The sequence below is a fragment of the Ascaphus truei genome, chromosome 2 (genome assembly GCF_040206685.1).
Source record: "Ascaphus truei isolate aAscTru1 chromosome 2, aAscTru1.hap1, whole genome shotgun sequence".
Taxonomy (NCBI): domain Eukaryota; kingdom Metazoa; phylum Chordata; class Amphibia; order Anura; family Ascaphidae; genus Ascaphus; species Ascaphus truei.
Genome location: NC_134484.1, coordinates 318,265,225 through 318,290,710, shown reverse-complemented (window position 1 = coordinate 318,290,710; position 25,486 = coordinate 318,265,225). Strand labels below are relative to the sequence as shown.

At 40.9% G+C, this 25,486-nt stretch overlaps 2 protein-coding genes across 6 annotated transcripts in view; one reads left to right on the top strand and one right to left on the bottom strand.

The window, feature by feature from the left end:
* The window catches only part of LRRFIP2 (LRR binding FLII interacting protein 2), a 501,877-nt gene that overhangs the window by 94,625 nt on the left and 381,766 nt on the right, over positions 1–25,486 (top strand). The gene's annotated exons all lie outside the window — the stretch shown is intronic.
* Positions 1–25,486, bottom strand: part of GOLGA4 (golgin A4) — a 145,226-nt gene that overhangs the window by 70,406 nt on the left and 49,334 nt on the right. For all 5 annotated transcript variants that reach the window (XR_012799195.1, XM_075586516.1, XM_075586517.1 and 2 more), the window contains 6 exons: positions 24,672–24,728; positions 22,865–22,963; positions 20,245–20,374; positions 17,901–18,088; positions 16,836–16,919; positions 14,369–14,516 (listed from right to left, as the gene is read on the bottom strand). Coding sequence is in view for 4 of the 5 variants with exons in the window: in XM_075586516.1 (XP_075442631.1) it covers positions 14,369–14,516; positions 16,836–16,919; positions 17,901–18,088; positions 20,245–20,374; positions 22,865–22,963; positions 24,672–24,728 (706 nt within the window). In the remaining variant the exon portion in view is untranslated. The remainder of the gene's footprint in view (positions 1–14,368; positions 14,517–16,835; positions 16,920–17,900; positions 18,089–20,244; positions 20,375–22,864; positions 22,964–24,671; positions 24,729–25,486) is intronic.

Sequence of the window (25,486 nt, the reverse complement as noted above, 5' to 3'; positions counted from 1 at the left end):
TACGCAGGTAAGTATCTCTGGAAACAGGGGGTCCCCAGAGCTGAAATTAACGGAGTTCAGCTCCGGAGACGTCCTGCTTCAAATCTATATATAAAAAATTGATTCACAAAAAAATGTGCCGCCTTGGATTGACTCTTTAAGTGATTGTATGGATGTGACAATCTCAGCTCATGTTGCAACAGATTGCGCAAAATGAATAATAGTAATTGGTCACAAAGTTGTACTTTTGGGAAAATGGGTACTAAATTCCCAAACCTCTATTCGGATCCTCATATTACATTGGAGGTGTTATTATGAGTCCACTGTGTAGATGAAGTGATCAGTTCGCTAGAGCAGGAGAGTGCAATCTTTTTTCTCCTGCGCCCCCCTGCCGGCTGTCCCCCTCTCCGCGCACCCCCCCCCATACCTTGGTTCCGGCGTTCTGGGCATCATGTTGCCATAGCAAAGCGACGTCACATGATCCCATGGCATCATTTGACATCTCCAGAAGCCATCTGAACCAAGGTAAGTGAAGTTTACAAAGGCCTTCACCACTTCCCCGGCATTTCATTTAAGTGCATTCGGAAAGCGCACAGGGCCGCTGTAAACCCTGCACTCCCCGCAGATAATCACAGTTTGCGCGCCCCTGAGCTAGAGTATGCTGGATTCCAAATATTAAGACAGAGAGTTCTCAGTGAGCAGTTGCGAGAAGGAAAAAAGCCCCCTGGCTTTCATTCACAGCAGCATCCTGTTGTTGTTAGCAATTACCAATAAATGCTGCTAGATAACCATATCTTTAATTCTATGCTCTGGCTGGGTCAATCTGCTCTGTGTTTTCTTCACTTAACTTTAAGTTCTTAGCGCTGCACCACGCATCAATCCCTTTATATTTCATTTACAAAAAGGGTCCATTCTGTTTTGGGAATGGTGGGTTGATCCTTGTGTGTGTTCCAAATGCTACAGTTTAAATGAATCTGCAAAATGTCCAGTATACAGTACATGGGAAAGGATTGTGGCAGAATACATCAAAATCACAGGCCTCAGTTTTTCTACCGGTCAACAGGAAAAACGACTTTGATCGTTGCACACATTTTGAAGAGTTTACAGCAGAGCACTGAATTGCCTGAGCAGCACAGAATTCTCTACGAAGAGCATTCGTCCAAATCACACAAGGCACGCTGGTAGGAAATAAAAAAGCCCTTACCCCAATCCTGTTCATAAAAGGCTTGGGAAGGCACCATGAACCACTTATTGGCATGCATTGATGTACACAAATAAGATAAAATATGAGTTCTGTTGCAGGCATTCAAAACTATAAACGTGACTTTATAAAATAAACACGTTTAAACAAGACAACGGCACAGTCATAAAGGAAAATACAAGCACGTCTCCTGTATTATCAAAACTACACACAAGTGAGGGGGGATAAAAAAGGAAAACAGATCAAACATTATGCGATATATAACCTTATTAATAAATTCAGGCCCATTTGTATGTTTCACTCATTTTCAATGACACGTGGTTGTGAAAGGCAATAAGATCAAATGGAAAGTGACATAAATGGTAGAAACTACTGTTACCAATCATAACATATCTGTTTAATAAAGTGCAATACAGACATGACTGTCATATATATATAATTAGATACTTGAAAAAAAATAAACTGGGATGTTTCATTTTGCTCCAATGTACAAAATATGGCAAGTATAAACCATATGAGGGAAAAATTTAACAAAGTATTAGCCATAACGTAATGCAGAGGTGCCCCACCGCTTCCCGAAGTCATTTAAATTAAATGCAGGGGAAACGGCGAAGGCCTCTGTAAACTGCACTTACCTTGGTTCAGACGGCTTCTGGAGACGCATCGCCATGGGGCTTCAAATTACGATGCGGGGTCATGTGACATCACGTTGCCATGACGTGACGTCATGACCCCCAGAACGTCTGAACAAAGGTAGGGGGGAGGGGTGCGGTGCGTGCAGAGAGGGGGGCGCAGGAGAAAAAGAAAGCGCTCCCCTGACGTAATGCATGTTTAATGTAGGAAGGAAATCAAGGGTAATTTTAATGGTTCCCTGCATTTGTTGGTACACATTAACAGAAAAGGCATATAAAGTGCACCAAATTTATCAAATCAAACATTATCTCTCGCTGATGAATCTGGGTTGTTTTGCTCCAGATTTACCCCAGTTGTGCAGCCAGAAGACTTTAAATAAATCCCCCACACATGAAAAATAAAATAGCCCTTTTGAATACCTTCTGGCCTGAACTAAATCAGTAGTCAAGAGACTGTCAATGAGGTAAACTAAAACAGTTCTCTTATAATTAACCTACGATTTGAACCATGTCGGATCGTAAGTATAATCTATGAGGTGAAGTAAAGCTGTTCTCTTGACTACAGTAGAAGTTGAACCAAACCAGTTCCCAAGAACAACAGACGTGGTGAAATAAAACATCGTTCTAGAAAATAAAGCAAGATTAAAATACAGTAAATCTGAAGAACGGCCCCTGAAACATAACATTTCAACTTACAATGTAGACAGACAGCCTTTCAGAAAAAGGCATCGCAGGAAATGTTATCCAAAAAATGGCAGTCTGTCAGTAATCTGCAATGTATGTACCTGATCTTTTATTTTAGTTCACAGACTTCCAAGTATCCATGGCCACCAACTCACATCAGCAGATTTAAGTATAGGCTTGTGTTAAAAGTTTAATTACTCCAGTTGCAGACATCGTACTGTAGCTTTTTTTCTCACTACCATTTAGTAGGAAATATCTTTAGCTTATACATCTTGAATCCATCGGACCAGTGACAGGTCTGACAAGGAAAATTGCTCGCTCTGTGTATATGTGAAACAGCTGGCTGACATGACATATCACGAAAGCCGGTCTGAGAAGCAGTCACGGGTGGGAATAAATGGTAGATACAGAAAGCAATATTTATGCTACCCTTTCTGGAAATTAGTTTCTTAACATTGACGACTCAAAATTGAAGGCAGTTAATTTTGGAGGAGTTAGTACTCGAAGGTTAGTTTGCTAGCCATGAAAGGTTGTAATTAACACCGCAATCTCCGTCCAATAAATAATCCCATTTCAGTACTATTCTTGATGGTGGGCTGTTCTGATAAATGACAACAATAATCGTACTCGACTTCCAGGTTCTAAAGATTTTTAACAAAAAAAAAAACGTAAATCGGTAAAGTCAACAACAGCAATATATAATAATTGGTAATAATTTTTATTTTATTTTTTTAATGCATGAATGTTGCATTTTCTATCTATGTAGAATCTGAGAGTTAGTGTACAAATGTAGGTATTAACTGCTAGGGTATTAAAACCCCACCATACACTGGATATATTACCTACTCGAGACACGTCCATTTTTATTTAAGATGATGTTGCACTTAGAAGCATATCTGGGATAGCAATGCGATGAGAAGACATACAGTAGCCATGTCGAACTATGTACTTTTAAAAAGTAGATCTTGATTTAAGATATATTTGTTAACAAATTAAAAAAAATATCTGGTGATCTGAATTTGTACTTATTTTTCACAAGTTTTATTACTCGGACTAGCCGATTTCATCTTTGGAATCCATGCAGTATCAATTACTTCTAAATCCCTAGCAAGCATCTGACAAATGCATACTGTATATGTATTGTGTATGCCAGCGCTACTAAAATCGCAAGGGCCCTGGTGCAAATCTTCCAGTTACCTTTACTTGGACCCTAAAGAAAACTCTGGAAGCAGCTTTTCTTGCTTTCCCTTTTCTTCACAGGGAGGGGAATTATATCTATCAAGGAAAAATGAGTACAATTCAGAATTGCACCACTTTAGGCTAAGTCCATAGTGACTTAAGCCGTGCGGAGGCGCGCTGAGGCTGAGGGAAAGCGGTGCTTTCCCTGGCCTTAGAGTGCGCGCCGTCCGTGGGCGTGTCTGGGGGGCGGGCCAGTGACGTCACGGAGCTGGATCGCCCTCATTGGGCGAACCGCTCACGTGACGGCCCTGCGCTCCCGTGAGCGCCGAAACTAAAGATTTGTTAAGACACACGCTTCCGCAAGCCCCTGCTAAAGCCGCTCTCATTGCGGCTGCAGGGGCTCACTGCCGAGCAGCAGCGCGCCTTAGCACGGGTCAGCGCCTAAGCGCTGACCATGCCTGAGGCCTTAGGCTTGATACATAGACCCCAAATGTATCTGATTGCGTAGATCCTACACATTTTAGATGACAGTAAGTAGACGTCTTTAAAAATAGCTGGGTAGCTCTGAGAGACACTCACTACATGCTTCTCCTTCTCGCATCCCTGACGCAGAAGAAAAAATGGCTGCCAGAACAAAAGCGGGAGGTGGTGTGTTTCACAGCTCAAGTACTGTCTGAGGTGCAGCAGTTTAAAAGAAGGTACAGTACCTGTCAGGTTCAGGTATTGAGGGGCTATGAGTGTTTTAGGTTAAATTGTCATTTATTAAAAACACATTTCTTATGTTATAAATGTTAAAAAATAAACATCTTTCAAATTTTTTTACATTTACAAAAATAAATGTTTTCAAATAATTATGACAGCTAGTGTTTTGTATTGTAGGTTTTAGTGTTTTAAATGTATAAAATATAAATAAAAAAAAGTGCAAAGGACAACAGTGTCAAACTGTACTGTACAGTGTCTGTGTTTGTGCACAGTTCAGGTGTGGATACATGGTGAAGTAGAAAGCGGCATTGCATTTTCTTGTTTTAATAGGTTTGAAGCAGGGGAATCTCCAGAGCTGAACCGTGTTATAATCAGCTCCGGGTACCTGCTTCCTGAGATACTTATCTCCATAGGTCATGCTGGTAGGAGCCCAGGTGGGGCAATCAATATGGCGGTTTAAAAGTCCTGTGGGCTAATAGGAAACTGCAATGTCATCTCTTGTGACTTCCTATTGGCCGGTGTGCCTCTGGACCTTTAAACGGACCTGAGATACCGGCACCCCCTTCTAATTTAAGTATGTGGGGAAGCAGGAGCTCCTCAAGAGCTGAAATAAACGTGGTTCAGCCCCTTGAAGACCTAGGGAGCATTTTTTTTTTTTTAACATGTAATGCTGGTGTTGTGTCTTGAATATAAAAGCTGCATGTGGGGTCAATCGCCCTCTAGTCATTTACTCTGCATCGCTATTTATATTTTCTGTGTCATTCACTTGGCTCATACGTGTTTTTTGGGGGTGTTTTTTTTTCAATCCTGTTTTCATTTAATTGGAAAGTTTCCAACTTTAGAAAAATATTGATCTGAACGAACATTTCCAGTGGATAGCAATAGTGACTAGGCCTAATTAGCTTATAACCAGCATTTATTGGGTATGCTGTTAAAGCCTACAATACACCAGAATTAAAACAAATATGAAAAACGACACTGAAGGTGTTTCAGAAATCGGACTTATTGATATTAATTTATTGTACCTTCAATAAAGTTGTTAAGAGGGCAGGACTGTAAAGGCTTCTCCATGGGCTTCCCTTTGAAGGCATTTCAGGGCTTAAGTTCTTTCGTTTAGCTCTGGCACAAGTCAATGTCACATTGTCGCATGCCAAGGAGGCCCTGAAGTGAGGTAGTGTCTAAATAACAAGACATTAAAATCTTTGTTTGGGAGGCACGCACGTGACGTCATCGCGGATGTCATTGCGGATGCACGCAAGCTAAGGAAGCTCTGTGCACTCCGCCGAAAGATTTCAAATTAACCCCTGATCACCGCTCCGATCGGCCCTGCGGGACATTGCATCAGCCGGGGGAACCAGCGGGGATGGCCGAAAACGCCGAAGCCAGGAATCCCAGATCTCTCCCGCTACAGCCGCGGGCAGCCAGCGGCAAGGAGGGGGAGAAGGAAAAACAAAAATGGCGCCGCCGAGCTGAGCGTATGGGAGCGCGCGGCTGCAACAGCCAGAGAATGAGAGGCGCATGTTGCAGGACCTGAGGAGGATATACCTGACAGAAAGGCCACCATGAGAAACCCGGTAGAGAGGGCCACAGTAGGGGAGGAGGCAGTGGGGAGAGCTGTTTCTGACAGAGAGCTGAGTATGGTAGAGGGAGACACAGTAATTACTAAACAGGACCTCCAGAACATGCTTAAAGAAATGCAACAGTCTTTTGGAGTCTGATCTCAGGTGATAAGTGCTGCATGTGGTAGGGGTGAGGAGCTTGTTCAGATAGCTGGGTAACTTGCCCATGAAGAATTTAAAAGCAAGACAGGAAAGGTGAACTTTGCGCCTAGACTCTGGTGATGACCAATCTAGTTCTTTGAGCATTTCGCAGTGATGTGTGTTGTAGTTGCATTGGAGAACAAAACGACAAATTGAATTGTAGAGGGTGTCAAGTTTGCTAAGGTGGGTTTGGGGTGCCGAGCCATATACTATGTCTCCATAGTCAATAATTGGCATTAGCATCCGCTGTGCGATACACTTTCTGCCCAGGAGACTTAGGGAGGATTTGTTCCTATAAAGTACCCCTGAATCATACCACAAGGAAGTTTGAGAGTCAGGGATCCCTGGGATATTGGATAGGGGTGAGACCCAATAGGATAGAGGATCTGGGAGTGATGAGTGTAGGATATGTTGCTGATAAAATGTTATTGATAACATTTTATAAAATATGGTATGATATGTAATGTGACTGTTGTCGATAAGAATTCTGATACAAAATGGTTGCCCCCCCCCTCTCTCCCCTTTTTTTCTGTACCCATCCCCTTCCCATTTATGTTTGAAAAATCTTAAATAAAAAGATACGTTTAAAAAAAAAAAATCTTTATTTGGAATTTGAAACCTTTGATATGTGTTTAAAAAAAAATCAAAAAAATCTGTATGACCTCTGCTAACATAAACGCACGTATAATAAGCAGTGCCAGCGCTTTAAAAGTATACAGCACATTCTTATTTACAATGGACATTGAAGACAAAAGTATTTTTGCAAAGACTTACCCCTGTGATGCACACAATGAATACGATTAAAAAACAAACAAAACAAAGTATTCATAGTAATAACTTTGATTAGGGTCTTCAAAAAGGTAAACAAATAAATCCTCATTAATTGTGCATAGCAAATCCGTTATGTGCTTTGTTAAAATGCAGGGAATTTGAATGCACGTTATTTAAAATGCAGGATTATACTGCATAATGCAGAGAAAGATCGCCTTTTGCCAGAGCTGGCTCTCAAAACATAATGCAACAGACATAGAATTTGGTGTTTTATATTACACATTAAATAAGTTACGGTGGCAAAAGGTGACACACTGTACTCATTTGCATGTCATTTCCCAGAATCCCTAGCTGCAGTGGACGCATTCTACAGTATGCTAAGAGACAATGGGGAAAGACAGGATTACAGACCTGTCTGAGACATGTGAATGTGCTCACAAGTGATATTTTTATTTGCTGGGTCTTATATTAACATTTTATCGCATACAACACTGCTATTTACTTGTTACAAAACTTCATTAAAACGATATGTATCCTGACAATCGGGTACATATTTTTATGCTGGAGGGATTGTGATATGGATCTGCACTCACTCAAGTACAGCAGTTCCTGCAATTTGTGGATAGTGAAAGATAAAACCTTTACAAAAAAGGCTTGCTATATCAATACTTACATTTACAATAGGCCTCCTTCTGCATTTAGTTTTAGGTTTATAACACAACACTTTTTCAATAAGTGCTAACCAACAGTAAATATTGCTCATCAAGGTGGCAAAGGGAAAAAATTTCCCGACAAAGTGTTTTATACACGAAACGCGTTGGATTGAGGGCGCATTCACTTTTTACCTATTGGAGGTTTTTATGCCATTTATTTGTGTCTATCAGGAACTCTGGACATTTGCGGGACTTCTATCTCCCCCACGCGGTGACTCATTCGCGTGCGACACTGATCCTACGCTGACGCCGCTTGGTGACGTCACTGGTGCGCGTCTGGCGTTCGAGGAGTGAGTTGCCGGTTGTGAGGCTCCCCCCGTTGCGGTGGTTAGAGCCGGAGCAGTTTCTTCCTGTGTGGCGGTGGTCACTGTACCTGCAGCTGGCGATTGAGGAGTTATTTGCCGGTTGTGAGACTCCCTACTACGGTGGCTGGAACCGGAGCAGTTTCTTCCTTTGTGGCGGCAGTTCCCCTGTGGCGGCGATCGCTGTGTCTGCATCTTGCCGGGCTGATCTACCATACGGTCTACAATTGTTCCACGGAACCTGCGGGAAGTGAGCTGATCCGGGTGACCCCTATCCAGAGCACAGAGTGGTAACATGTCCAGCTTAATTTTTACCATATTGATGTACGTGTGATACTTACCAGTTTACCAATACAATTTTGTTTATATATTGCACAATGAGGTTTTTTGCGCTGTCTCTCTTTTTGTTTTTTTCATCAAGGTGGCACTGCAACCCCATTTGTGCTCCCTGAGGTACAGTATCACCAGTCGTGCAAATTTTTATTTATTTTTTTATAGGGGAAAAAAGTGCTGGAACCTGATACAAATGGAAATAAGCCTATATCTGAACTATAATGATATATATATATATAAATATAATTATTTTTTTTTGTATTATTATTATTTTTTTTTTTTAAATAAGGTCATGTTCCAGAAAAGGCAGTTAATCCCAGTCATTATTACATCATTTCAAAATCACTATATGCAGTTTTTGATCTCGAAAATAAAAAGTGATAGAATACAGCTCCCCCACTCACCCTTTTCCCCCACACATATAGCCCAGTGTATCAAGACATTGTGCTTGAAACTGAAAGTCTAGGATCTGATAAACAGAAAGCGCACAGAGCGCACCGGGGGTTAAAAACCAATAATAGTATAGAGCTGTGCTCTGCTCATAGGATAACATGCATACTATGAGTACCACTTGTGACCCACCAAAGATCACATAACACCTAAGTGGTGTGAGAACAATTTATTCATATGACATAAAATAGATGATAAAAACACATGTAATGATTAAAATAAGTTCCTGCTAGACCACAACACTTCTATGCAGACGGTTCCTAAGCCGCTGCTTAACTACTAAAAACAGCCAAGGGTACTCAGCATGTTAGCTTACAATGTAACCCTGTGGTCACAACAGCCCTAAATACCAAAAAATAAATAAATAAAGGCTAAAACAAATAAACAAACAGAAAACCCCACTGCTGGGTGCAAGCTGTAGGGGTTTACCTACCACGGAGCACAAGCTGGAGCTGCTCACTGATGTCAAAGGTCCGGACTACACCAGTGGCGGGGATCACAACACAGCAGGAGCTACCAGGAAAAGCATCCACCCCAGCCGAACAGCAGACGCGTATGGTGACCTCACGTGACCTCTACGCATTTCGCAACCACGTGCTTCGTCAGGAGGACACGTAAGAGGTCACCCACGTGTTCTTATAGAGTCTCTAATTACCAGCCCATGTGTGAGCTCCTCCCCACTGCAGGTATACTCCCACCCTGCCACTAAGGGAGGGGGATGATTAGGCAAGCTGGAGCTACCAATACTATACATTATGCACACCTATATGAGGCATGACTTATCTCCCTTAAAGTCAAATGCTGACGTCACTGTACATTATATACCATAAACATCATCATCATAAACAATACTGGCAGTGCTAAGAATACATAGTCATAATGTTGATATGGAGCAGTTAAGCCATCATACAGCTAAAAACCGACATAAAAATAAAATAAAGATAAAAACTCATGAATAATAGAACATACATACATATACACGTGTAATGAAAATTAGTCTTACTACATAGTATGTAATAATGACAATAATAACAAAAAACTACTTAACTAGCATTTGGTCATTCTAAAACAGTGCATCTCTCATTATAATATTACCCGTCTATCTCAGAAACAGTTTGAGTTCAAATCAGCTCATTAAAGAGTTTTGGGTACCTGGAATCAAATACATAGATCCAGTATTGTTCTTTGTGTAAGACAAGATCCCTGTTCCCTTGTCTAGGGTGACGTGGAATAGTGTCAATACCCATAAATGATACAGAAGAAGGATCACAATTATGAACCTCTTTATAATGTTTTAAAAGTGGGGTCAGGGGGAAGCCTTTCTCCAGCAATGTGGGGATATTCTTAATACTCCTCAAATGCTCCAACATACGAACTTTAAAGGCCCTCTTGGTCTTACCAATGTACTGTAACTTACACGGACATTGTAAGACGTAAACCATGTGTGTGGTGAGGCAATTAATAAAATTCTTTATTGTAAATGTTTTGTTCGTAGTGGACGATGTGATTTTTTTCTCCCCCCTTATGTGATTACACGCCTTACATCTCCCACATTTAAAATTACCAACTATTCCTAAAAGAGACCCTAGAGTGCCTCCTATCTTTGCCCTTGATGGTACTTGACATAGGGCTAATATCCCTTTCAAGTTTTGGGCCCGTCTCAAGACAATATCCGGTCTAGTTTTAAGTAGAGGGCCCAATATAGGATCTAGTTTGAGGACCCCCCAGTGTTTAGATAGAACACGTCTAATGGAGCCATTAGCCCCACTAAACTGTGTTATAAAAATAGGAGTTTTATTACCAGTAGTTATCAACCCCTTCCTTTTGTCTCTAGTGTGTGCACTCCCCGATTCGGTTTTATAGTTGATTAATGTGTTCCGTTTAATCTTTTTAATCTTCCTCATGGCATCCTCTATTATGTTGCCATCATAGTTTTTACCAAGGAATCTACTCTTGAGAAACAGGGCCTCTTGGTCATAGTCCTGCTCTTTGGTATTGTTCCTTTTTAATCTCAAACATTAATTAAATGGGATATTATTGATCCACCTAGTGTCATGGCAACTCATGGGATGCAGGTATGAATTAACATTGGTGGCTTTGAAGTGCGTCTTTGTATGAATGGAATTGTTGTCAACATATATTTCCAGATCAAGAAAGTGTATGGAATCTGTACTATTTTCACCACTAAATTTCCGATTCAGGTCGTTGTTGTTCAATGTGTCCACAAATTCCAAGTAAGAGGCTTTTTCTCCCCTCCCATATGATCACAATGTCATCTATGTACCTCCTCCACAATTTAAGTTGTGGAAGAGGCACCCCCGTGACATAACCACACTCCCATCGCCCCATGTACAGGTTTGGCAAACGATGGGGCAAATGTAGTCCCCATCGCTGTGCCTACAATCTGCAAATAATAGTTTGAATCAAACATAAAATAGGGATCCAAAATGAAACTAATAGACTGTAAAATAAAATCTATTTGTGAGCGGGGTAGTGTGTTATCGGCTAGGAGGAAATGTTCAACTGCCAGCACACCCTTATCATGAGGTATGCTTGTATACAAAGCTTGAACATCTAAGGTTGCAAGCCTGTAACCCTCATGCCAAGGAAAGTCACTCAAACTTGTAGCACCATGGTGGTATCCTTGAGGTGCGAAGGGAGTGACTTGACCAATGACTGTAGATACAAATCAACATAAAGAGACAAATGTGACGTAATAGAACCAATACCAGAAATAATAGGGCGACCGGGGGGGGGGGGGCGGGGGGATATAAGTGACTTGTGAATTTTTGGGATATAATAAAAGATTGGAACGGTGGGAGTGGAGATAAAGAGAAACTCAAACTCAGCTTCAGTGAGTATGCCTAATGTCAATGCTCCTTCCAGATGTTAATCATTACATGTGTTTTTATCATCTATTTTATGTCATATGAATAAATTGTTCTTACACCACTTAGGTGTTATGTGATCTTTGGTGGGTCACATGTACTCATAGTATGCATGTTATCCTATGAGCAGAGCAAAGCTCTATACTATTATTGTTTTTTAACCCCCGGTGCGCTCTGTGCGCTGTTTATCTTTGGGGACTCCATTTTTTTGGAGCCCCCTTTAGGAGTACTTTGAGGAGGTGCTCATGCACCGTTAGCAGCAAGGGGGGACCTTCGCCTTTGGACAGCTCGAGCGCGGACAGTTCATCTGTATCTAGGATCTGATGCCTGGCTTTTTCCTTAGAGCACCAGATAAAGTAAAAAAAACTCTTTGACTACAAATATGAAGAGTGAGCCAGAGTAAGTAAGTGAGAAGAGCATCTCACTCTCGAGCCTTATACCCGTGGTGCAGTGCCCTGATCTAGTAACTACATTGGTACAGAAGCACAGTAGTGTATTGATGTAGTCAGACTTCCTGTCCTTGTGGCCGCGGAAAAAAAGGGGAAACCTGCAGCCCAAACAAAGCCCCTCCACAGCCAAAAGAACAGCAAAGGCTTGTGGCCATGAAGGACTAACGCTGCAGGGTTCCACGCTTTTGAATGGGACCCCACAGCGTTATTCCTTCACTTGAATCTGCCATTTGCAGGGAGAGAATACCGGGATTCACCTTTCAGATGAGACGCGCAGCCGTCTGCAGCCGTCTCTGCATCTCGCCATCTGGATAGGTGTCCCTGCTCGCTGAAGATAAGAGATACAGGTTGTATTTCGTTCTCCCTGGATGACGCAGATGTCCTTATATGGGGCTCTACATCATTAGGGGATGCTAGATGCCCATATTTGGTCATCTACATCAGGGGTGTGCAAACTTTTCCACGTGCGCATCCCTGCCTGCTCTTCTCGGCGCCTCGCGCCCACACCCCTGCTCGACCCCAACACCATGGTAACGTGACCCCGCGGCATCATTTGACGCCGGGTTACTAGGACGACGCGTCGCTGTAAGGGAAGGTAAGTATTATAGAGGCCTCACACAGTCCCCAGCATTTAATTTAAATACCTGGGGGAGAGTTCGGGACCTCTATGACTTCTGCGCCCCCCCAAGAAACTCTAGCGTGTTACGTGTCCTGTCCAGCCCCTTGATTATGTAGATGACCAAATATGGCCATCTAGCCTCCCCCTCATGATGTAGAGCCCCATATAAGGACATCTACGTCATCCAGGGGGAACGAAATACAGCCCTGCTTACCTTCAGTGAGCAGGGACACAGCTCAAGGCAGAGAGATGTGAAGGTGAATCCCGGTATTCTCTTCCTGCAAATGGACCATTCAAGTGAAGGATTAATGCTGTGGGGTCCCATTCAGAAGCATGAAAACCAGAAGAGTTAATCCTCCTGGGCCGCTTACTGTCCTTGGGGCCGCCAAAGCTGTAGCCGCACCAGAGCAGTGAAAATCGCAACACGTAGGCATTAAGTCGAGAGATCCAACATGAGAGTTTTTCCTAGATGCAGCTGTACACTATACTGTATATCACTGGGAGCACTAACTCGCTTTCCAAAGTTTTGTTTGAACATTGCTCAGTGAAAGTCATAGGGGCAAGAACTGAAGCCGGCTTGTGGTTTTCTGATTTTACACAACATAATACAAAGGTATTTCTGATGGAAGCTTTAGTTAGTGAAGAGCTTTTCTAATAAAATGTTAAGAACATTCATCTTTTTTTTTTTTATATAAATAAAGGAAAGGTATACAGGGATATATTAAATACTGTAAGTAAATGTGGAAAGGGTGTTGATCCAGGGAGAAATCTGATTGCCATTACTGAAGTCAGGAAGGAATACATTTTTCCACCGGAGAATGAGGGGGAATGAGAATTTATTTTTCCACTTATGAGATATAATTGGATAAAGTTTCTCTGGGTTTATTTGTTTGCCTTCCTCTGGATCAATATACTGTAAATACAAATATAGAAAAAGTATCTTTCATCTAAATTTAACATAGTTTGAACTTAATGAACATATGTCTTTTTTCAACCTCATTTACCATGTAATGTAATTAAGTAATATGTGCGGATTACCTCTAACTGATGAAGGTAGAAGGTTAGCTGGAGGAAGCTTTTCAAGGTAAAAATGTGTTGGTCCATTAAAAGGTTATCGCAAAGAATGATGTATAAATATATGTCATTCCATCAACAAGACATGGAAGAAACTTGAGCTCCCCCACTGTATATTATCTGTTAGATTGGATGTGCCAATGGAGTCTCAGTGGTAATGTCACTGATTTTGTAGCAAGTGAATCCAGTTTGGATCCCAGTTTCTGCTCGCCTTGTGACCTTCGCCAAATCAATCTACAGTATCTCCATGTGTCCCAGGCACTGAAATTAGACTATAATCTCTACAAGACAGGGACTTGTATCTGGAAAATTATTTTTGTTATTATTATTATTGGTCCATATGGACCAGAGAACAACAATGTGAATTTTCCAGTTTTTCCCCAAACGCCATCTCGTTCACATAACAAGCAACTATCCGGTACACAACAACCTTCCCCTCCCCCAGTACCCTGTGTTTCCACTTACCCTACCTTACAGATTGTCAGCTCTTTACGGCACAACCTCCTTCCCTACTGCAACAATATATGTTTATTTCAAGGTTTTTGTCCTCCAAGCCTATTGTACTGCGCTACAGACTATGTTGACGCATTGTAAATGATGATATTATTATTAATAATAGACAAGCTTCTTACTGGATTTCTCAGACTTCTCCTTCTGCTCTTTCAGCTCCTCACACTGTGTAGTTAGCTGCTTGACCCGGCTACGAAGCTGGGAAACCTCCTCTTCCTTCATCTCAAGGGTCTCGTGCATCTGTCGTTTGGTTTCGGCAATGACCATGCCCTGGGGGGAAGAGAAGACTGAATGTGAGACCAATAAAAACACACACTGATTCGTTGACTTATTAATTCATTTCAAGTTACAATTTCCAGAATATTCTCTTTGAATTAATATTTTCAGTTAATGGTCATTTCCCACACTATATTAAAAAAATATTCATATGACGTTTCTTTATCCCTTCCACACACAAAATAAATAACTGGGAAAGCACAGAAAAGCAAAGTAATCTTACAAGATTTACAATGTTATTTTTTCCCACATTCCAATTCTCATCGGAAATCATACAATAAATAGGTACATTTTATGGCTGAATAGGAGAGTCCTTTTTCTGATGCAGAGGATAACAATTTCAGTTTTAAACCCACATAAAAAGGTCAATAAATGTCAAACTGAACCATGTCAAAAGAATTGGAATTACTGGTTATACAGAGACTATATTCGTACAGTATAACATCAGTCCGTATGAATTGGACATTATACGAATAGCATTTAAGACTTTGCAGTGCTAGAATGCCTGCAGCATCACAGTGCTATGAACATCCTCACACTTCAACCCTGTGATCGCTTCTGTAGTTATCATAAGGTCCTGATGTCGGTAATAAGGGAAGAAGTCCTACTTTTTTGTTCTGATCGCAGCCGCAGCTCACAAGAGAGCAGAGTTTGTGATTGACCCATGATGGTGACTGGATATTGTGCGTGCCAGCCGTTGTGGTGTTCAATGTCAATAGAGCACTATAACAATTACTCTAGATATCCTTTATCAGAGGATTATGAAAACAGAGGTTTACGAAAACTGAGGTTTACAACAGTACTGTATGTACATGAAGACCGAGACACGTGGAATTAACAAACGGCATCAACAGGTTAAAACAAATAAAAAGAAAACATTAATTTAAAAATTGAAGTTTCATGGGACCTTCTATTAGACATAGATTGCCTTAACTTTGCCTTTTCCACTATAAACACAGCGTCAAGAATCAAGAAGAAAAGAGAACAAAACATATTGTATACGTAAAGTCAAATACATAATTGTAAAATCCTCCAGCAAATGTATATTTTGGAGAAATATTGTCATAAAATAATGCACACAGGGATTATGGATTACATTAAAACTCACCCATGATTCTTACAACTTTGGAGTTGCTGTTGCATGTTTTTGTCTTTACATTGGCATTATCCCTAAACAAATGTCCTATGTCTTGTGCATTCCAAAATAAATGTAGCTGTGGTTTTAAGCCAATATTTGGAATTATATTATATCATAGGTATGAAACCAGTGCTAAATGTGTTTGAGCTGTTACAACAATCTACAAACTGTTGCCAAGTGGGACCTCAAATCTAAACAAGAAGGAGAGATGACCGCACCCTCTAAACAAGCACACGTTATTAAAGAATCGTTTACATGATCATGAATATATTACTGTAAAGAAATAAGCAATTGACAGTATGGTCCGTCATGCATAGTACAGTATGAATCAAAAATACTGCATGTTCCAGATGCAGGACTTGCCAAAAATAAATCAGTTCAGTTATTTTAAAAAGGCAATCCAAGCGCTTTTTGTGGGAAAAAAATAAAATAAATTAACATAGCATTGAAGTAAGGGGCCTCCGGAGCCAAGCCCCATTAATTTCCGCTCCTGGGACACGCTGCTTCCGGAGATTTAGCTCTGTAGGCGGTTCCAGTAGCCGCTACGGCTCAGCTAGTTGGCATTGTGAGGATCAAGTAATGACTGCTTTTCAAAGGTCCAGCGACCTGTGACATCATAAGGGTAGTAGCGTTCCTATTGGCCCATGTGACGAGGGAGCTTTCAACTTTATAGCCCACCTAGCGAGGCTACTGTCATCCCCTACAGAGATAAGAATCGCCGGAAACAGGGGGTCCTTGTAGCTGAAATTAATGAGGTTCAGCTTTGAAGACGTCCTGCTTCAATCCTGTGTTTTTTTAAAAAAAAAAACGCTTGGATTGCTCCTTTAAACAAGAAAACAATGGCACACGGTTTCATGAATGAAGAGAAATATTTGCATTAGTACATTCGTGTAAAGAATTTGGGTATGAATCTTGAGGGAACAAAATTCTGGTTCTTTGTATAATTTCTGCTGTATAAATCAATATTTTTCTTGCTTCTTCAAAAAGTGTGTGATTGTTTTTTGTTTAAATTAATAGAAGTATTTATTTGGACCAGTGGGCTCCATGGTCAGAGGTTTGTAATAGTTTACACAATGAACACGCTATTGAGGGAAGGTGTTAACAGATCATCTCCTAGCTTCATTCCCGACATCAAAATGTCAAATTCTTTTAACGTACATCAGTTTCCTGTTTACCTTATCTTGTTCGAGCTGCTCAATCAAATTCTTGGCATCTCGTAATTGGGTAATCAGCTTAGTCTTCTCACTAGTGTGAAGTTCCTAAAATACCAGACAAGTCTCGTAAAACATCACGTTTCATATTTTTGTGTGTGGGGTGGGGAGGGGGTTATACCTTTTACTGGGCAAAGAAGAAAAGTTTATGGTAAAAAGAAGGAAAAATCCATTTGCAAAGTCACGTGTACAGCAAACTAAAAAATACCGCTTGTGAGTGCATAGTCTGCAACCCTGCTTTTCCCAATTATCTCTTGCCATACAATACTTCCACTTCAGCCAGGGATTCTGGCTAATCCCATGCAAATTAGCACACAGTGTGGCACTGTTTGGATCTTGTCCATTTTAACATGGACCCCTACAAGCTTATGCCTGCCGTATTAGGCTTCGTCCATGGTTCTTGCTGGCGTGCGGAGGCGCGCTGAGACTGAGGAAAAGCGGGTGCTTTCCCTGGCCTTAGACAGCGCGCCGTCTGTGGGCGTGTCGGCGGGCGGGCCAGTGACGTCACGGAGCTGGTTCGCCCTCATTGGGTGAACCGCTCATGTGACCGGCCCTGCGCTCCGGCAAGCGCGAAGATTTCAAATTTTCCTAAGACCTACGCTTCCGCGCGCTTGCGGAAGCGCAGGCGAGCCCCTACTAAAACCGCTCTCATGGCAAGCACTAAACATGGACGCGGCCTTACACAGGTTTTAAGCACAGCCTGGGTTAAAGTTTAAAAGGTTCTTGATAAAGGTCCAGGCTTGGACTGAAATGTCGATCATAGTGCATCAATAAATGTAAACATATTGGAAGACTTGCATCACCTCTTTGAAAAACACACACACATGAATACTGTCCCACTATACTTACATTGGGATTTAGTGATTAGCATTAGGCAGCTGAGGGAATGGGAAGAAGCTATGATCCACACCAACAACATCTCCACTCTCCCTGCACTGGGGAGAGGGGGAGCTGCTGGTGTGGCCAGTGGTTAAGCCGCCTGTCGCCCACCAATGCTCTAGACACACTCCCAACAAATCATCAATGTACCTTAATCTTCTCAAGCTCCTGGAGTCTTTCTTGTAGTTGTTCCTGAAGAGCCTCCTTCTCACTGCTAAGCTGAGCAGACTGCTCCTTTTGCGACCGGATCAATGCTTTGCACCGCTGCAGAATGTTCTCCTGGCGTTTCACTCTCACATGCAGAGCTTCTAAAGTCTTTGCCGTGTCTCCACTCCCATCTGCACGCAACAACATAACAAACTAAATAGCTAGTTCTTCGGAAGTCTTTTTCATTCCAGGCCACTCCAGCAGTAACAGTGTTAAAGCAAACATAAACTAAATGTGATATGATCACCAAGCAGGCATACTGAAGGTAGAGTGTGTGTGCATTAAAGCATGGCTGAACAGGACACAACCCGTAGCAGAGCACATATTTAGTAAGCGTCACCGGTTTTAGTATCAGTGCAAGTACTCACTGAAACACTCAATCTTGATGTTGCCAATACCATTTCTGATGCAGGAAGCTTTATTGCATACAACGTAGAAACATGTTTCTGTGCTTCTAATGTGAGAGTCCGTCACAGATGTACTGGTGTTTTTTATTTTCTTACACCAGTCCCTTCTTTAGGTGCATTGGCAGAGCTTAAGTCAAATGCACATGTATGAAATGCTCAAGTTATTCCATTAAAAGCAATAAGAAACTGCAACAAATCTATACTTTTACTGGATCAAGACAGCATATATAACTGTACTTTGCTCAACAATACAATTAAAATGATCTAATTACGGCTATATTTAAAGCAGCAAACAGGACTGGTTTTTTTTTTGTTTTGTTTTCCCCAACTGGAACTAGGGGTCCCCCAGAGCACATCCACATTATTTTCATCTCTGGGACCCCTGGTCCCCGAGATATTTATTGTTTTAGATGTCGGTGCTTCTCTCTTCTGGGCAATTGAAAATGGCTGACAAACCAAGGGCCAATAGGCAGCTGCAATTGATGACAATGCGGGTTCTGATTGGATGGCCACAGGTACCATCTTGGAATATCCTAGAAATGTACAAGCAACGAAAACTACATATCTCCGGAAACAGGGAATCCCTGGAACGCAGGGGGACCCCCTGGCTCTAATCATGTACCAAAATCAATAACCATTTTGGGAAGGATTGCTGCTTTAACCCTTGGTGTGCTCCAGGGTGTAGCTACGACATCATGGGGTCTGGCACCCCAGGGGCCCCATGACGTAGCTACGTCAAACAATGGCGGCTCGTTTTGCTAGGGGAGATCGCGTGGAGCAGGACGCAATCTACAGTGATGAGAAACGGAGAGGGGACGACTCCTCCGCAACGAAGCGATCACATGATGGAAGGGGCGCAGGGGCCATGGCACTCTGGTACTGCGGCCCCGCCGGCATCAAATGGTCAATACACGAGCAACCTTGTTTCCAAAGTCTGCCAGCAGAGAAAATGTCTGGGATTCCCACTGGTTATGCCTATGGTCCATACCTGGGACCCAAGTATTGCCAGCAGCGATTTTGTGCATTGAGCTCAGATTGTCGTGTGATAAGTGTATCTAACAAACTACTGTGACATTTAAATGTGCAATCCCTGCAACTTTAAAAAATATATATAAATGCCTTAGTTACTCCTGAACAGACTATATTCCTGCAGTTCCCACCTACATTTACTTTTACAGCTTTGTGAATGGGAAGTTCCTCTGAATAATTTGCCTGGGATTGAACAATACAGCAGAACAAAATCAGAGGAATCTTTTATTCCCGTTCCTAAAATATCTCTGCCCTCACTTTCAAGGGAGTCAACAGAAGGTGAGAATATGTCTAGTGGGTAGTATTGGGAAAGTAGACAAGTCAATCTTTTAAACTAAAACACTTTATAAGTAGGGATTTCGATTTTCAGTGTTTATTTTTTTCCATTAAATCTGTTTCTGTTTTCCGGTGTTTTCATGTTATTATTCTTATTAAAAAAATAATGTTAATTAAATAAAACACTCATTTGAATGTGGTGTTTTATCAGTGCAGTTTTTTTGTTTCCATACTCCCCTGCGATGCCTTTGTCTCCTAGTGGTGAGCGGGGCTTAATAGGAAAGTAAGCTTCATTCCAAGTGTTCAGCAGTTTTAACCAAAAGTGCAACATGATTAGTCGTGGAGTTTTTTTTTTGGTTAAAACCTAAAACCAGAATCCCTATTTAGAAGTCATTAGATTTGCTTTCACGAGAAAAAGTAGCACTTGTGATTGACCACTGATTTGGTGTTTTCAGCTCAGAGCTGATTATGGACAACATTGCACCTTTAGTAATGGAGTAGCCTTGTTTCCAAAAGCTTCCATCACAAAAAACATCCTATCTGATCTCCCCACCGACTGTCCCCATGGTCCATACCTGGAGTCGAAATGTTTTCGGTATCGACCTCTTGCATGGAGCTCTGAAAGTCAGGATCTGATGAGACCACAGGCTCAGGTACCTCGGAGCCAGCTTCCCCTTTTCCTACTCGCTGCTTCAGTAAAGTCACCTAAGCAAGTCAATAAAATACACTTTTAAAGGGTTAGTCCTGTCTAGGATGAAAGTAAACTAATGCAAGTGTCGGACACTGTTTAGTAGATTAAATGTAGCCGCTTGACACCTTTTAGAAAAAGAAAATCGGACAAGTGTAAGTATTTTTAAATACTTTTTACAGAAAATAAAAAATACCACTTGTGAGCACATTTGCATCTCTCAGACAGGTCTGCAACCCTGTCTTTCCCCATTATCTCCTAGCGTGCAATGTTTCCACTGCAGCCAGGGATTCTGGGAAATGACATGCAAATGAGCAGAAGGTGACACATTGAGCGTTCACTTACATCTCATTACCCAGAATCCCAGGCTGCAGTGGAAGCACTGTATGCCAAGAAATAATGGGGAAAAACAGGGTTGCAGACCTGACTGAGATATGTGAATGGGCTCAGAAGTGGTATTTCTTTCATTTACTGTACACAGTACATGAAGGCTTTGTGTCCCTTTTTTACTCACCATAACTTATTTTGGGCCTGGTTGTAAATACTTTCTTAAACTTTTACCATTTTCGTGGTAAACAAATGATTTGGAGGGTTTTTACAATATTTATCTAAGGTCTTATGGTGGCATGACTGTTTCACAGCGCTGAAAATTCTTAGCTTTGTTCGGTCTTTTGTTTGTCATCATTAGTCAAACAGATAAAAAGAAGTAGCTGATATGTTTGAATCTACAGTGACTTTGAGGTTGGCTGAGTGTTTTAAAGGAAGCCAACTAGACGGAGAAGAAGTCTCTTAAAAACATTTGTTTCACCCGCTACGTTGAACTAGAATAATCGACTACTTTCTTGAAGAATCTTTCAACTTCTTATACTGCATGAAAAACCCATCATACTTTATTCTAAACGGACACTTACTGTACGTTCAACGAATATTCAGTAATCAACCCAGATTTGTGTGGATAAAATCAAAGGGATTTGGAACCTCTTAATGGCAGGGCTCCTACTGGGAGTTAAATGTATCTATGGCAGGCATATGGGTTGAATCTGGGTGAATGATGCCTTGCTTACAAAAATCAGAGACTGATGAGCATATTTATAGAATGACTTAATGTTAGGTTGCAGACATGGTAACCTGAAATGTGGGAGGGGTTTCACTTGCATTAGCTACTCTTTGTTTTGTTTGATGTCACTTTGTGTTGATCACCGCACACAACAGATGTTTACGCCAAAATTAAACATGCATGTATTGCTGAGAAACCATAAGGAAGACGCCCAACCCCAAAAATGTTGTGTATCTTCTCGGCAAAACAATGTCAGTTTTATTTTGGCACAAAGTATTGTTGTGTGCGGTGATCATCTGTTATTTTTAGGCTATATACATGTAGAGTTTGGACAGGAATCTCCTGGTTACCGGAGTAATTGATAGAATTCTGAAGTAGATTGTGTGTGCGACTCTGATGTATTTGGAGCGACTCTGTGTTGAACAGGACTCTCATTCACCAGGGTGTCGTCTGTTATTCTTTCATTATTTGTGGTAAGATTTTTGACCGATATATTGCTTTTTGATATTATGTGTATTTGATTTTTCTATATACACGTTGTATGTATACTATTGTGATCATTTGAGTATTGTACTATGATCTCACTGAAATGCTGTATTGGAGTCAATATACCTTTTGAACATTTGTTTAGTGTATTGGTATTTTTTGGACTGTTCATTGCTCATTCTTCCTTATTTATAGTATTTCAGGGTAGGAATTAGAAATACCACCTTGTGCAATAATAGTTTATTATTTATATATATAATTATTTTCTAGATTTCTTCTTTACATTACCTGTAGGAAATTCTGTGATGTTACTATCCACCTAATTTCTTATATTCCGTGTTGAACAGGACCTTGGACAGTAAATGTAGCAAAGAAAATTGTAGCTGCCATGCAGACCACCTATACCACTCCAATTCGAAAACATACATTTTGTTTAATTTCCAAACAAATGAAAACAGCTGAATGTAAGATTATTTGTAGAAGGATTCCAATGATCACTGTTCTGCAAAGGAATGGTTTTTGTGAGCTCAGAGGAATTGTTCCTTGAAAGACCCCCACACACCTCACCTGATAATTTCCTTGTTGCAGTCTCTAAAAATACAAAGCGTGACTGTACATCTACATATTCTTCTGAGCAGACAGCGGACACCTAAAAACATTACAGCAACTCACCACAATCTCTACAGTAACTTCTGGCTCCATTGTATGCCCCTACATGTGCTGTATCCACTTCCAAACACCAATAGAGAAGACCTAACGGTAAGTAATGACTGTTGCTACAAAATGATGGTGGGTAGATTAAGGACTGCTTTCAGTTCTATTATCTCTAAACATGTGCAAGTCATGGCAGCTGGAAGATAATCAAGATGTTCAGAATCACTGTGTAGAGATACGTTTGTTATTGGGATGGATTTCAAGTTTGCTCCCCAAGCAAGCCATGCAAAACTTCCACCCATCACTTTACCTGAGTGTTTAACACGCTGATAAGCTGATCTTTCTCCTCCAGAGTTGCATCGAACTCTTCCTGCAGATGTTTTTTCGCTTGTTGATCCATTTGGAGTTCCTATCAAAAAAAGATATAGATGAATCTTCGCTGCCCCCAGTGCCGCAGGTTTTCGCTTGTTTGTCCGCGGTGCTGGGGACAGTAAGTCTGGCTACATCTGTACGTTTTCAGCAGGGCCTACACAACTGCGGACATAACCAGACTGGGTAGTTTGTGCCAATACTGCATGAGAAGATGCCCGACTTACTGGAACAAGGTGAAATAAATCATGTTGAGACCTTTTAAAACAGCAGACATGCTGATATTAAATTTATTATTAATAAACATTGGAGCATTCTTAAATTAGACACAGAACTGAAAAACATTGTTAAAGACAACCCAAAATTTGTTTTCAGACGTGCCAAAATGTTATCTGCACATCTATCACCACTCCCAAAACTCAGACCATGGGCTTTCAACCACCTCTGGGTTTCTTCAAATGGGGCTACTGCAGCATTTGTGCCTATGCTAGATTGTTAAAAAATGTCAAATCTCAAATTCCGAAGCATAAATTCAAAATTAAGAGTTTCATGACTTGTAAATCAAGTTTTGTGATTTATATTCTGAGCTGCGGGTATAGTAAAAACTATATAGGCAGGACTATCCAGCCATTGAAGCTACGCATAATGGAGCATATACGGTCCATTAAAAAAAACTAAATATTACATTCCTGGTGTCAAGACACTTCTCGGAGGGCCCTCTGGGTAATATCAACTTATTTACCTTCAGTGCCATTGAGCACATTCCCTTAGCCATTAGAAGGGGAGATCGTCAACATCTTTTGAACCAAAGATAAATGTTTTGGATCCTGGCCTTGGATACCCTCAATCCTGGGGGTCTCAACATTGACTGAGAACTAAAGCATTTCTTAACGTGATTAATATGTTTACAATCATAATCAAATTATCATTATTATTACATATATATATATATATATATATATATACACATATGGTTATTCTTTGCTTTATTTCATATGTCCATTTATACTGTATTCATGCTGTGTTTTTCAAATTCTATTTGTGCTTCTTCATGTGACTGTTTTGAGACAGTTCTTTTTTTCGATGGGGGTACTACGCATCTATAATATCATTATATCATTTATTCACTACACAATCATTTGTTATTATTATTATTTTTCATTTAATATTTCACTCAGTCATATATACCCAATAGGTAGATTGAAATAAGATTAAAATAATTCTATTAATTATTTGTCATTAAGAACATATCAAGCAAAAATAATAATAATAGCATGTTCTTGTATAGCGCCGCTAGTTTTATGTAGCGCTTTACAGAGACATTTTGCAGGCACAGGTCCCTGCTCTAAACCTCCTGTCCCTCTTCCCGTACTGCTCTAATCTCATGAAATAACCCTGTTACCAACCTACTGTACACTTCTCACAGCTGCCTTCAAACTTCCTCACACAACCTGGAATTCCCTCCAGTTCTTTGGGACAGCGATTCTCTTCAACCAATATTATTCCTATTTACCATTTTAGGGCCATATTTACTGAGCACTTCCAACACTGGAAATCACGTTACAGCCAACTAAAGTCAATAGACTATAATGTGTCTTCTAGCAGAAGACTGCTTAATAAATATGGGGCTTAAGGCTCCCAACACACTGTATAGTATTGCAGCTTTCCTTTTCAAAAAGTGCAAGGAACTCTACAAGGTTGCACCATTTGTGTAGATATATTTAGCATGCCCTGTATCGAAAGCTCACCTCTCGCAGCTCTCCAATTCTCCTTAGTGCTTTGTCCTGGCTCTGGCTCAAAATGGACTGTAATAAAAAAAAGAGAGTGCAGTTGAGTGAGCATGATAGATTGCTTCCTGCCTTCCTAACAGGAGCAGTTTGCACAGCATAGTTTAATGAATAGCATAGGAAGCCAGCTATAGACACGAGGGGGCTCGTGGAGAAGCGCTGGTCTCTATCATGAACTTTTGTTCACTGTCGAGGGTTTTTTCCCAAATTCAACCTGCTGGTGCAAACCACCTACCCGGGGTTTTTTGTTTGTTAAAACATTTTATAAAAGAAACAACACTGAAGGCAAGGCAGGTCTTCTTTATCAAAATGGAGCCTAGTCACTTCTTGTACGTGCCTTTCAAGTCATACTGTAGGTGACCTGGGGGGAGAAAAAAAAATGACCGCTGCCACTACTGACTTCACTACTTCTGGTTCACCACTAGGAACACATTTTGCTATTATCAATGGCCCAAATGCACTCTAACTTGGTTGAAACTGGGAGTTGTGCAGTGGTCATATTTTAGGTTAAAGAGTAAGAAATGTTTGACTTGTTTTTTTAAAAGTAGTACTTGATGAATTTGACACCTTGGGATCAGGTGGCCTTTTTAATCGGTTTGTCTTTTTATCTGTAACACAGGAAACAAGTAGATCTACCAAACATTTTTGCATAGATTATCAAATGTAGAACTTTTTGAAAACTCTAAAGTCCTTTACTCTAAAGAACTTTCATCCCAAAATGTCTGACCTGTTGGTATTTGAAAATTTCAAAACGGGAGAGGTCACATTTGGAGCAA